This window comes from Antechinus flavipes, chromosome 2 (assembly GCF_016432865.1).
Source record: "Antechinus flavipes isolate AdamAnt ecotype Samford, QLD, Australia chromosome 2, AdamAnt_v2, whole genome shotgun sequence".
In the NCBI taxonomy this organism is placed as follows: domain Eukaryota; kingdom Metazoa; phylum Chordata; class Mammalia; order Dasyuromorphia; family Dasyuridae; genus Antechinus; species Antechinus flavipes.
In genome coordinates this window covers 367,730,587-367,744,178 of record NC_067399.1, presented here as the reverse complement: position 1 = coordinate 367,744,178, position 13,592 = coordinate 367,730,587, and the positions used below count along the sequence as shown (strand labels likewise).

The following is a 13,592-nucleotide window of genomic DNA, read 5'->3' as shown; positions in this document are numbered from 1 at the left end:
GAATTAAGTGAGAATCAGGAGAATATTGTATATAGTAACAGCAATATTATGATGATCAGTTATGATATAAATATAACTTCTCAGCAATACAATGTTCTAAGACAATTCCAATAGACTTGGAGTACAAAATGCCATGCGCATTCAGAGAGAAAACTATAGAGACTGAATGTGGATCAAAAAATATTATTTTCACCTTTTTTGTTATTTGCTTTTTCTTTCTCATTTCCCCCTTTTTCTGATTTTTCTTTTATGATGTGACAAATATGGAAATATGTTAAAAAACGATTGTACATATATAAGCTATATGACATTGCTTGCTGTCTTAAGGTGGGGGGGGAGGTAAGGAACTCAATCTCACAAAAATGAATCCTGAAAACTATCTTTATGTGTAATGGAAAAATAAAATAGTATTGAGGAAAAAAAAGAAGAAAAAACTGCTGTGGTAAGTGGGGCATTAAATTGATTAGGGAGGTGTAAAAAAATTACTTTGTTACAATGAGGGATCAATTGAGATTGATATAAAATTTAATGGATCCCGTCAACATAGTTGCATGATTTCCCCCCTTCCTCATTTTTGTTCAGTAGTATGGCAACAAGCAAAAGCAGCAGTTGGTAGGTATAATTCAAGGGTATGGTTTGGTAGGGCAAGATCAGAGTAGAAAATAGTATAAGCTATTGGTTGAATTGGTTCACCAAGAGGTCAGGGTGGGGTAGGATGAGGAAGCCAATGTAAAGGCAATGGCTTGGGAAAGAACTGAGGATAGAGAGAATGGAAGGCACAGTTAAGTCAAAGAATAACATAGGGGATTCGATTAAAAAAAAAAAAAGATAGAATCACCACAGGTTAGGAGGAAATGAAGGATTTTCAGTTTATGGAAGTGGAACAATTGTAGGTGATGGCAAGGTCGCAAGGTCAAGGATATGACTATGTTGATGTGCGATAAGGTGGAGGAAATAAGTAAATTGAGGAACTAGAAAATTATGGTTTTTGAACTTAGTTTTTATCTCCCAAACCAAAAATGTACCTTCTTTTAATTTTAGGAATATGGGCTTTATTATACACAGTAGTTATTTAATATTAATAGTTAATTAATACTTAATATACGTGGTTGACTGAGTCTCAATATGGCAGCAGCCGTCTAGTTTGGGGAGGAAGGGAAGTGGGCCAAGGACAGGAAAGTTTTGTGGATGCAATGCTACAGGAAGACCTGACTTTGAATCTTACTTTGGTCATTTACTAGTTCTATGGCTTTGGGCAAATTATTTAACCTTTCTTAGTTTCAATTGTCTCATGTATAAAGTGGGGATAATAAAATAATAGAATCCACCTGATAAGATTTTTGTGAGGAGCAAATGGGATAATATATATAACTGAAGGCACTATGTAAATTCTAGTTGTTATTTTTGTTATTGTTAGCATTAGTAAACATTGTGTCTTATGAATACAAAGCATTGTGTTAGGTGCTGGGCCACATGGGAGAAGGCAAAGATAAATGTACATCACATCCTTCTTATTACCTGGTAAGCTCTGTGAGGGCAAGTCTTTGCCAAGTTGCACCTTGAATAGTATCTGGCATAGAGCCTTCTCTATAGTAAGTACTTAATAAATGTCTTGAATTACACTGCGGAGAGGGGGAATCATAGTCTATCCTGTGGGCTGATATAGACAGTTGGGCTAGAAGTTCACTACTTCTTTTCCATATTGACCATGTTCATGCTAACTTCCTTGCAGGTGATCTTTGATAACCTGATGCTGAATCCTGTTTCCCAGCTATCACACACAATCCGGGAAAACACAGAAAACCTTGCAGAGAAAATGAAGTGAGTTTTATGCTGTATACCCCCTGGGGGAGGGTCTGTTCTCACTTTGTCTCTGGATAGGGGTAATGGCAGACTAAAGAAGGAGGGTATCTTTAGGTCAGGGTGGAGAGCAGTGTTCTAGATGATTGAGTTTCTTATCTAGCAGAGTGAGGGCTTTTTTTTTTGTGTCAGGAAGCACAGTCTACTTTCCTTATGATAGGAAACCCTTAGGGCTGTGCTTTGGGATTATGGGTAGCCCTTGGAGATCAAACTTTTTGATTCCAGGACCATTTTATTTTCTTAAAAGTTTTTGAAGCCCTCAAGGAGCTTTTAGTTTATTCAGATTTTATTAATATTTACAGTATTAGAAATTAAAACATAAAATTTAAGATATTTATTAATTTAAAAATAATTCCATGATGTTTTAATATAAATAATATATTTTATTGATGATACTATTTTCTAAAACAAATAAAATTAGTTAGAAGAGTGGCATTGTTGTATATATTTTTGCAAATCTCTTTACAGCCTGGCTTAATAAAAGATAGTTGTATTCTCCTATCTGCTTCTGCATTCAATCTGTAATGATCTTTTGTTTTGGTCAAAGCATATGAAAGAAATCTGGCTCATGAAGATATATAATTGGAAGGTTGAGTATTTTAATAGGCAAATAACAAATTAGAATGACTATAAAAAGTATTGTGACCTTATAGGTTATCCAAAAGGATTTTGGGGACTCCTAAGAATCTGTAGATCATGCTTAAAGATCATGCTCATTTAGTTTGATCCCTTCATTTTATGGAAGGGGAAGCTCAAACTCAGAGGTTGTGATTTGCCTAGGATTAAAGTTGGGGATTCAAACTCAGAACTCATGACTCCAAAACCCAATACTTCTCTAAGAGCCCTTCTCAAGAATATACTGGAGCCATTGTAAATGAACTCACCAGAACAAATTGTTAAATTTTCAGTGTGAGCATTTACTTCTTGGAAATAGACACTTCCAGTCAGGATTTAACTTGTTGATTGGCTATACTTAACAAAGTGGAGAAAGAAAGAAAGAAATGTTAATAATGTAGATTAAATTTAAAAGTCTGTCATGCGTACTTTGGGTTTTTTTTCCCTTGGAGAGCCAGTTGTTAAGGAGAACTGGTTATTAAACATTTAGCAGTTTATCCCTTGCTCCTCTCAGGAGCAGGAAGAAAATGTCAGGGCCTGGAGCCTCTGGGTCTTTGCTTCAGACAAGATCTGCCTGACATCCTTTTGGCCACTGCTAGGGCAATGATAACTTAGGCTGAGAAGCTAAGGAGCTCATGGAAGTAGAAGCAACCTTAGTGATTATCTAGTTTATCTCCTTCATTTTACAGAGGAGGAAAGAGAGATGGAGTGACATATACCCCAAATTGTCACAGGCAGAGCCAAGATTTAAACTCAGATCCTTCTGACATTCTTTCTGGGAACTTAGAACTTAAGGGTCTTAAGGCAATAGAAGGTGGGCTAAGAAGAGTTGGGAATTGTCTGGGGGTCCTGTAGGGCTGGCTGGATCTTGGAACTTTGGGACCCTAACTCAGTTTTTTACCCCATGTCTTTACACATGATACTGCAATATCTATGTGAATGCCCACTCATACACAAGTTCACATATCTACTCTTGCACATGTGCTCATAGATGCATACCCACAAACATCATATAATCACAAAGTCACACTTAGCTGCTACTTTTTATCATTTCAAAGCTTCATGAGGCGATGAAAGCAAATATGACCCACATTGTACAGAGAAGGGAGGTCAGATTTCATAGAGATGGACTGACTTGTCTGGGGTTACACAACCATTTTAGGTCTATTTCTAGATCCAGCACTCTTTTCTACTCATACCCAAGCTCACTTCTTGGTGTTCCATAATTGGAACATACCAAAAAAAGCAAAGGGGGGACGGTTGCAGTTAGGTTTTAGACCAGCCTTTGCCTTTTCTTAGAGCTAAGCAGCAATGTGTCCACAGGATTCTCTTCCAAAACACAGAGAGGACTTGGGAAGACATGGAGGCTAAGATCAACTCAGAAAATGAAGTACCCATTCTGAAGACATCCAATAAGGTGAGTGAACAGTAAGGTTTGTAGCCTGGCTTTGGCCTCCAATAGCAAAAGGAAAGGGGACAAACATTTATTAAGCATCTATTATGTGTTAGGCACTTTATAAAAACTGTCTCATTTGATCCTCATAACAAATTCCCTATTTATCCCATTTTACAGTTGAGAAAATCAAACAGAGGTTAAGCGACTTGCTCAGTATCACTTAGCTAGTGAGTATACCTGAGACTAGATTTGAACTTAGATCTTTCTATAGTAATAGAATCCAGTATTGCTGGTTTAGATTCTGATTTTTTAAACTGAAAATTAATTTTTTAAATAAGTAATTGAATAATTTAAATAGTAACTTATTTTTGTTTAAAAAAATTATGGGTACAGTATTTTTCTACCAGTGAGGGAAAAAATTTGCAAATACTGGTCTGATTTCACCATTCAGATAAAATATTATATGACAAGATCTAGAAGTTATAGACACAAGAAAATCTGAAAAATCAATAGATACATGTTTCTTTAACCAGAATTCTCATTGGCATTAGGAGGACTAAATTGATTTAGAAGTTGTATATATAAGTTTTTTAAAAATAGCAGTGATAGTAGAAACAACACATATCAAAATATGGTGGAATGAGAAGGAGCAATAGAATCTAGCCCTTTCTTAACAAAATCTAGAAAATGTACCAGATTGAATTTTAATCAAGAAAGTTGAGAAGTCACAGTGATTCATTTTCTGGCCAGGGGTGGTTAGGCAGACATACACTTTATTATTATTTGACAGCAAAGAGCTATTATAAAAGTAGGATATAAATACAGAAGACAATGCCTTGAAAACACTACAAGAAAAAACCTCGAAGAAAAATGTAGAAGAGCTAAAACAAAAGTTAAAGTTGCTAAATAACGATTCAAAAAAACAATGGAAAGAAGTAAATAAAGAGTCAAAAACTGGAGATGAAACAGCTTAAAAAAGGAAGGAAATAACTACTTGAAAATTAGAAATGAAATCTAAATGATTTAAGAAATAAGGTCAAAAGACTGAAAAACTAGAAGAGAATGTGAAATATTAAAGGAAAAACAGTTGATCTGAAGAATACATCAGAGAGAGAATTTAAAAATCATTGGACTGTTTAAAAGCCAACAACAACACAATTAAGGATCTAGATATCATAGTTCAAGAAACTGTAAAACTGCTGCTATCTTAGAACCTAAGAGCAAAATAGAAATCAAAAGGATCTATCAGTCATCTTCTGAAAGAAACCCCAAAATGAAAATTCTCAGGAATTCTATAACCAAAATCCAGAGCTCCCAGATCAAGGAAAAAATACTCCAAGTATCGAAAGAAATAATTTAAATACCAAGGATCCACAATCAGGATCACATAAGATTTAGCAGGCACCACTCTAAGGGACTAAAAGACTTGGAGTATGATTTTTCCAGAAGGTAACTGATCTGGGTTTATAATCGGGAATAAAGTAAAAATAAAATAAGAAAAACAATATACTCCTACATAGGGAAATGGTTCTTTAACTATTAGAGTACTTCCAAGACATCCTCATGAAAAGACCAGAGCTGAAGTGCAAATCTGACATATAAATATAGGAATAAAGATAGGCATAAAAAGGTAAACATGAGTGAGACTCATAATAGGGGACTAAACAAAGTTTACATTCTTATTTGGGGAGATGATACATGATCTTTCTCATCACTAAAGATCATTGCGGGGGGAGTCTAATTAAATAGAGGGCCTACGTGTAATTCTGCTGTGTTTTAATGATCTCAGTAATGGTAGGAGAGAGGTGCATTGGGACAAAGAAGGGAGAAAAACAATGGGGAAAATTATGTCCTATAAATGACATTTTTTTGTGTGAAAAAGGAGTTTTTATAACAAGGAGGGAACTCATGAGGAAGTTTTTTTTATGAGGGGCTAGAGCTATGAGTATGCTTCAGCTGAAGTGAAAAGACAAGGGTAGTAATCATAATCAGACAAAACAAAGACAAAAATAGACTATTGAATGGGTATAGGAAGAAATATCTGTGTTTTACCTGTACATGGCACCTTCATAAAAACTGATTTTGTATTAGAGCACATAAATATCTTACAAATAGACATAAAAATGCAGAAATATTAAATGTATCTTTTATTGATCATAATGCAATAAAAATTACATTCAACGAAAGGCTTTTGAAACATGTTAAAAATTAATTGGAAACTGAATAGCAATTCTAAAGAATGCACAGTGTGAAAGATCAAATTATAGAAACAATTAGTATTATTTTATGAAAGGTAATAATAATGAGCTAACATACCAAAATTTCCCAGTTTAATAGAATAGGAAATAGAATATTAAAATAACCCTGTCTTAGAAAAAGAAATCGAACAAGCCATAAATTAACTACCAAAGAAAAAAGCCCCAGGACCAGATGGATTTATAAATGATTCCACCAAATAATCACAGACAATTCCAATACTATAGAAAATGTTTGAAAAATCAGGTAAAAGTAGAAAGTAGTCTGGTGGAAACAAGGCACAATTAACATCTCATATTGTATACAAATTTAAACTCAAAGATGAGGTAAAAGTGATATCATAAGTAAAAAGGGAACATGAAAGAGTTCATATCCAAACAAGAGATAGAGACATTCACAGGAGATATAATGAAAAATTTTGATTATGAAATTAACTTTTTACATAAACAAATCTAATGTAGCTAAAATTAGAAGAGAAGCAGGAAACTGTGGGGGGAAAGTCTTCTTTCCTGGCAAATTTTTGTGATAAAGGTTTCTAAGGTGAGTTAAACTGAGTTAAATTTACATTAGTAAGAATCATTCCCCAGTTGATAAATGTCCAAGAGATATGAATAGACAGCTTATAGAGAAAGAAATCTAAGTTATTAATAGTCATGTAAACATTCTCTAAATCACTAATTAGAAACAAGGTAAATTAAAACAACTCACAAGAAACTGGAAAAAGGTGGAGTTGCTACCTCATGTCCCATCAGTTTCACTAAGATGATAAAAAAGGAAAGTGAGAGATGTTACAGGTTCTATGGGAAAATAGCTAGACATTGTTGTTGGAGCCATGAACTATTGCAATCATTCTGGAAAGCAATTTGAAACTATACCCTGAAAAAGTATTAAACTTTGACCCAGTAATAATGCTATTGCAAGATGTCTGTTCCTCTAAAGGAACATACACAAAAATCATTTATAGCATCTCTTTCTCTGGAGACAAAGAATTAGAAACTTAGAAGATGCCTATCAACTCTAGAGAATGAGCAAACAAATTATGGTATATGAATGTGATGGAATATTATTGTATTATAAGAAATGTAAGAAAAAGTGGTTGGTTTCAGAAAAACCTGAGAAGATATATATGAATTTTTTCAAAATAAAGTGAGCAGAACCAATAAAACAATTATGTAATAATGATTAGTGCTGAGATAATAAAATTTGAAATACTTAGTAACTCTGCTCGACACAATGACCAACCACAGTCTGAAAGTACATATATATATATATATATATATATATATACACACACATATATATACATACATACACATACACACACACACACACATATATATACATATATATATATGTATATATATATATACATACATACTATCTACCTCCAAATAGAGAACTGATGGACTCAGAGAGCAAATTGAAACAATCTTTTTTCTTTCTTTTTACATATATGTATTTGGTTAATGTGGGAATTTGTTTGGTATGACTGTATTGTAATGGGTTTTGCTTTTCTTGCTTTCCCTGGGTGGAAGAAGAGATGGAAGTAGAGAGAGAATTTAGAGCTAAAATAAAATTGTACTAAAAAAACTTAGAAATAAAATGGATGAATTATACTAGACCTCTGAGAGCTTTTCAAGCTTTAATATTTCTGACTCTCTTTCTTTTTCCTAGGAGATCACCTCCATTCTGAAAGAATTAAGGAGAGTCCAGAAACAGTTAGAAGGTTAGTGACTTCAGACATTCTGCTCATATATATTGAGGGTTGGGAATCCTACCTAGGCTAATATGGGCTGGCATAGCTCCTCAGAACTCACCTGTAATGGAATGGAATTTAGAACTAGGGATGTAGTGAAAAAAGGATCAGTGGTTACAAATTTTTTTAATACTCTGAAAATTGCATCTACCAGCAACATCAGTATTGTTCCTAGAGTTTATATAAAAAGAGGGCTTATTAAGAGAATCATTGCTTTAAAAAATAGGGAGGTGATAGTCCTAGTTCCCTGCCTTGCCTAGTTCCAAAAAACTCAATACAAAAAAGTATTGGATCTCTGTATTGGGAGTTGAAAAAGAACAGTGAGAGGGTTCAGAAGAAGACAGTAAGGATGTGAAGAGTCTTGAGCCCACACTGTATGAGGATAAGTAGAAGAAAATGAGAGTGTGTAGAAGAGAAGATAGGAGAGACAAGGTGGTGGTCTTCTTGTCTTCCTGTTATTTGGAAGATGCTCTAGATGTTTTTCTGGATCATCTCAGTAGCATTAAATAGAAACTACAAAGAGAAAATTGAGGCTTGAAATCAAGAAATGCTTTCCGAAAATGAGAGCTGTCCAAAAGTAGAATGGGCTTCCTTTGAGAGGTAATAGACTCACCATCATTAGAGGTCTTCAAGCAGAATCTAGATGACCACTTATTGGATGGATTATATAGCAAGGATTCCTTTTGGTTGCAAGTTAGGCTGGATGACTGCTAAAATCCTTTGAAAGTCTCATATTTTGCGATTTTTAAACCCTTCAATTTAATTATAGAAACATCCCCTTAAGGTCCAATTTTTAACTTATCTCTGGTCTAACCTCTGCTATGAGGAAGACAGGAAGGGAAAGATATAGTAGTAGTAGTAGACTGAGATCTGTATTCTTTTGAGAAGATGGGAAAAGATGGGACTCATACTTGGGAAATAACTAATTAAGCATTCAATGAAAATTTTACAGAGGGCTAGAGGAATTCAAAAATGACAAAGATCAGAATACTCTGGGTTGAGGTTCTAGAAAGTCTGATGTGCAGAACCTAGAAGGTTTAGATTGGTAACAATATTATATCCTATTCAATATCGGATTCTTAGCCTTGGCATTTAAACAATTTAAACACTATTTACTAAGCATTAATATGATTCTAGGCACTAGGAACACAGAGCCAAGTATGAAATAGTTCCTACTCACATGCTAAGGGAATTCAGAATTTTGGCTTCTCAGGTAGGGAGGGCTAGGGCTGAAAACGGGAGGCTCGAGGAGATGGCCTGTGAGGATGGGGTGAGCAGAAGATCCACTCTCTTGTGATTTATAGTTCACCATTTCTGTCTGCATTTAATATCCCCTTTTCTGGTTCCCCTTTCAGTTATCAATGCAATCATTGACCCCACTGGGAATTTGGACATCATGACTGGCAACAGGCTGTCATCAGCATCAACACTAAGGCCAACCAATAAGGCCAGGACTGCTCTTAGCCCTGCCCCTCCTACTGAGGAAGGGGTGAGCCCCCTGACACCATCCATGAAAAACCACCCCCAGAACTCCACCTGCAGCTCAGCCCGACTCCAGGATGCCACCTTCCTCCCTGAGGCAGAGAAGTTTGTGATATGAAGCTGTGTCCTGCGTCATTGCTGCTGGCCACTGGCCACCTGTGATTCCAGTGGTGTGGTAGTGTTGTGTGTGTGTGTGTGTATGTGTGGTTGTGGGCTGTTGTGTCAGTCACTGGCACTTTGTACAAAGAAATTGAGCCTGCTGGGCCTAAGGCAGTTGTTAGACAACTAGCCACATCAGATATCCCACATGTGCCAAAACTATTGCCCAGCTGTGCACCCCTTCTGGGCTCCTCTGCCCTGCCCTAGTCTAGTAATCACACCCCTCTCTTTCACTCGTCATCCATGGCTCTAAGGTCTTGGTCTTGATGATGTGTTCTGTCCCTGCCATGGACACCCTCTGATATTGGGTCTGCATGGAGTGGGTCATGAACTTGTGGATCAGATCCATTGGCTGGGGATGGGTGTCCCAATCTCTTGATGGATGTACCCAATATCTTGGCATTAGCACCAGGCTCTGAGCTTCTTCCCAAAGCAGATACCAGATAAGCCTAGGTGGCTTAGACCTGTCTTTGGACTGACCTTGGCATTAGCTAAGCCTAAGGTCACTCTCTGGCCAAATAATTGTCCTTTTAGCCCCGATTTGAGTCTTGTCTTGTCCACAGGTATTCATTCTTTAGCTTGTACAAAGAAGGGGGAAAGTTTGCTCTTAGGAAACCAGTGTCCCTTAGGGGCTGGAGAGCCATCTGCATGTGGTTTTTCAGGGAACAGGTGCTCTTCCCACAGGCTTCTGACAGATTACCCCAGGAATGAGCCCTCCCAGATCTAGCCTTTACAGTAACTTAAAGGATACCAGCACAATTGGTCAGTCAGCAGCTATTCAGTGAATTCCTACTCAGTGTGCCATGCCCTTTGCTCATGCTGACAAGGGAAAGACAGTAAAAGGAGACTCCTTTCACTCAAGAAACTTACAGTCTGAAGGGAAACAGGAGATAGAAGCCCAGGCCTTGGGCCAGAGGAGTTTGATCTGTGGGAAAGACTGACATGTGGGGGACCATTAGGGAATCGCCCAGGAAGGAGGTAGAGTGCTGTCAGTAAATGTGGGAGCTATTCAATGAAAGGAGAGATTTGGGAGGGGGGGGGTGGTCATGGAGCTCAGCCTCCTGGGAGATGTATACACACGGACACATGTGATCCTGCATTGTTTGGCCACTAAAAATGGGTATGGGGCCACATGCTGCCCCCAGCCAGTCTCCCCCTAACAATCCTGTCTGGTAAAAGAGACTAAGCAAGGGCTGTAAACATCATTCTCCTCGACAGTGCCCATGCTGGACAAACAGGATTAATCCCTCCCCTGTGGTACCGGAGACCGGTCGGTTCCAGCACTAACAGATCAGGAGACTGGTAGCCATTCACCCTGCCACATTGCCAGGCATTCAGGAGAGACCTAGTACCCCTTGCTCTGCACACTCCTTAGAGAGGCTTCTGGCAACTCTAAGATGAGCAAACAAGGTGATAAATAGCTACTTGTACAGAATACAGTCATGTGCACACCCAGACATGCCTATGTACTCACAAGGGCACAATGCACTTACATACAAGATGCATATATACAGCATGCACAAGTTTACTGCACACGTGAGCACAGACATGTGCACATGCACATACAAATGTGTACTTGTAGATACACACATCTGGTTTCTCTGAGTTAACTTCTCTCCAGTCTCTGCAATGCTGGTTCTGCCTGGTTACTCTGTCCTCGGTGAGAATGCTGGCAGGCATAGGGGGTCTTGCTCGGCCTGGGAAGAAAGGTCTCCACTGGAAGCCAAAGTGAGCCACTTTCCCAAGGTGAAGCTTCAATGAAGTGTCAGACCCATTTTTTGAGGCTAGAGCTGTAGCTTATCCCTGTAGACTCCTGTACCCTAGGGAACACAAAGCTGCCTGCTCCACTTATTTCCTGGCCACAGACAGCCCTTTACCTATAAGCTTGCCCCTCGAGTCTCTCTGACTGCCACTGAGGAAATACCAACATTGGCCAAGCAGCAAAGGTCAGCCAAGGTCAGTCAGGACTCTCCATCTCTGGGGTTGAGGCACCTCTCAGACTGTAGTCAGGAGAGGATGAAGTGGAGGAGTCTTTTTTATTATTATTGTTTTCATCTCTTCTCCCCTTGCCCAGGTCCATCCTCAAACAGCTTTCTTCCAACCTCCCCAGAGGGGCACAATGTGAGTCCTGTCCTGCCCCATCCTCTGCTGCTTTCTGAATTTTCAGGAATTATATACTGTCACCACTGACTGGCTGCCAACACGATGATGGCATGGAAGTTCCAGCAGAGAGGATGGGAGGGTAGATTGTGTACCACCACCTTCTTCTGTGATCTCGGGCAGATTGCTTCAGTTCTCTGGGCTTGGATTGGACTCTGCACCTGTAGCATGGGAAGAATGACTCCTTCCCCTCCATTCCCCCTCATAGCAGTCCTAGGAGGATGAACTACATATATGGGAGTGCTTGGGAAATCTCTATGAATGTGGAATGGGCCATTTAAATCTGAGCCCAAAAACTTGGAGTTTGGAGACATTTTTACAGCATGAATATTTCTGTCATTTTTCCAGACTATTTCTGGATTCTTTGCCAACAGGGCACATGCTAACTTAACTGAGTCTGTTACATACCTTCTCTCCTTCAGTTTCCCAACCCAATAAGCCAAAGAGCTAGCTCAGACTCATATCCTTTCTTAGCATTCTTGTCCCCATCCAGACCCAGGGGAGACCAAGACCCTGAACTCTTGGGTATGGGTTCCCCCTCCTACATTCACCAGGCATCCTGAAGGTCAGTTTGCCAACAGAGTCTTGGCCAGATGGTGTGAGATGGCCCTTTTCTCCCTCTCCTTCACTCTTCTAGTCTAGGAAGGTTGGCTGTATTGATGAGTGCTTGAGGACAAAGTCCTCTTCATGGTGCAAATACTCTGAGAAGGTCCAAGTGGCCTGGTAGGGTGTGAGTCTGATGGTTGATTGGAGGGCTCTTGGACTTGTGGCCAGCTCAGGAGTGTGTCTATGTTTACATGCAGCTGTTTAAGAGCTCTGTTTTTAAGCTTTTTTTTTAAAAGGCTAAAAACAGAAGAAAGTATAGACAGATAAGTGTATGGCTTCTCTTGGTTCCTTTCTCTGCTTCCTAATTCATCCTTGGCAGCATCCCTGGAGTATGCTTCCCTAAACTCATATTCCTCTGTGGTCCCCTGCAGGATTGGCTAGACTGAAGCATGCCTGTGGGAGGGAGGAGTCACGCTCTCTGCTGCCTGGTGCTTCCTCATTGCTGACCCAGCCATTGGGTGTATATATAATGAGAGATGGCTATACCCTCTGTCTTGGGCCAGCCATATGCATGAGTGTGTCCGTGTACCTTATAAATGATCAATGTCCATCTCTCCTCACTCATTGACTTGCTCTGCCACTGATTGATTCTCCGGTTTTCCACCCCACTCCTCCTCCATGATAGTTGTATAATTTTTTTTTGGAAGGGAGGAATTCACAAGCTCACACCTTTCTTTCCAGTTTGGTTTGTTCCCCTTTCCCTTTCCCACTGAATGGTAATTTATTTTGTCTGGATTGGAGGCAGTATCTGTACATTTGATTCCCAGGTGATACTGTAGATGTCTTTAAGAAAATGGGTTATTTTATATAATTTTATCATAGATTGTTCAAATAAATCATTCTTTTGTCACATAGCTATGTGTCGCCTCCTTGCTTTATTAAAGGGTTGTGTCTCCAAGCAGGAACTGAAGGCTGGCCTGAGTCCTTCCAAGTTTGCCAAACTCAGTTCAATAAATATGGATATTTGCAAGTGATGGAAGAGACTCAGTATTTGAATGACTCAGCTTCTGTCCTCATAGCTAGTCTAATAGGGAGTTATGACCCAAGGGAAGAACTGCTTTCTCAGGTAGTGATTACTTTAAGGCAGTGCTTATAAGACCACTTGGTGGGAATATTAGTGGGAGGACTGGAAAGCTATGAATTGAACCAGAAGCCTTTCAGATTGCTTTAACTTCATAAAGCCGAGATAAAAGAAGTACACAGATAACTAAAATCAAAATGTATGTAAAATATTATTTGTGGAGAGAGTGTTTAGTGATAGAGAGAGGGATGGCAGGGAAGTTGTGACAATATTGGTTCAAT

At 38.6% G+C, this 13,592-nt stretch overlaps 1 protein-coding gene across 2 annotated transcripts in view; it reads left to right on the top strand.

Annotated features, from left to right (window-relative positions):
- CEP170B (centrosomal protein 170B) overlaps positions 1 to 13,144 on the top strand; it is a 101,968-nt gene extending 88,824 nt beyond the window's left edge. For both annotated transcript variants that reach the window (XM_051978260.1, XM_051978261.1), the window contains exons 16-19: positions 1,733 to 1,821; positions 3,799 to 3,892; positions 7,802 to 7,853; positions 9,239 to 13,144. In XM_051978260.1, coding sequence (XP_051834220.1) covers positions 1,733 to 1,821; positions 3,799 to 3,892; positions 7,802 to 7,853; positions 9,239 to 9,483 — 480 coding nt within the window. In that variant the 3' untranslated portion in view covers positions 9,484 to 13,144. The remainder of the gene's footprint in view (positions 1 to 1,732; positions 1,822 to 3,798; positions 3,893 to 7,801; positions 7,854 to 9,238) is intronic.
- Positions 13,145 to 13,592: the final 448 nt, after the last annotated feature.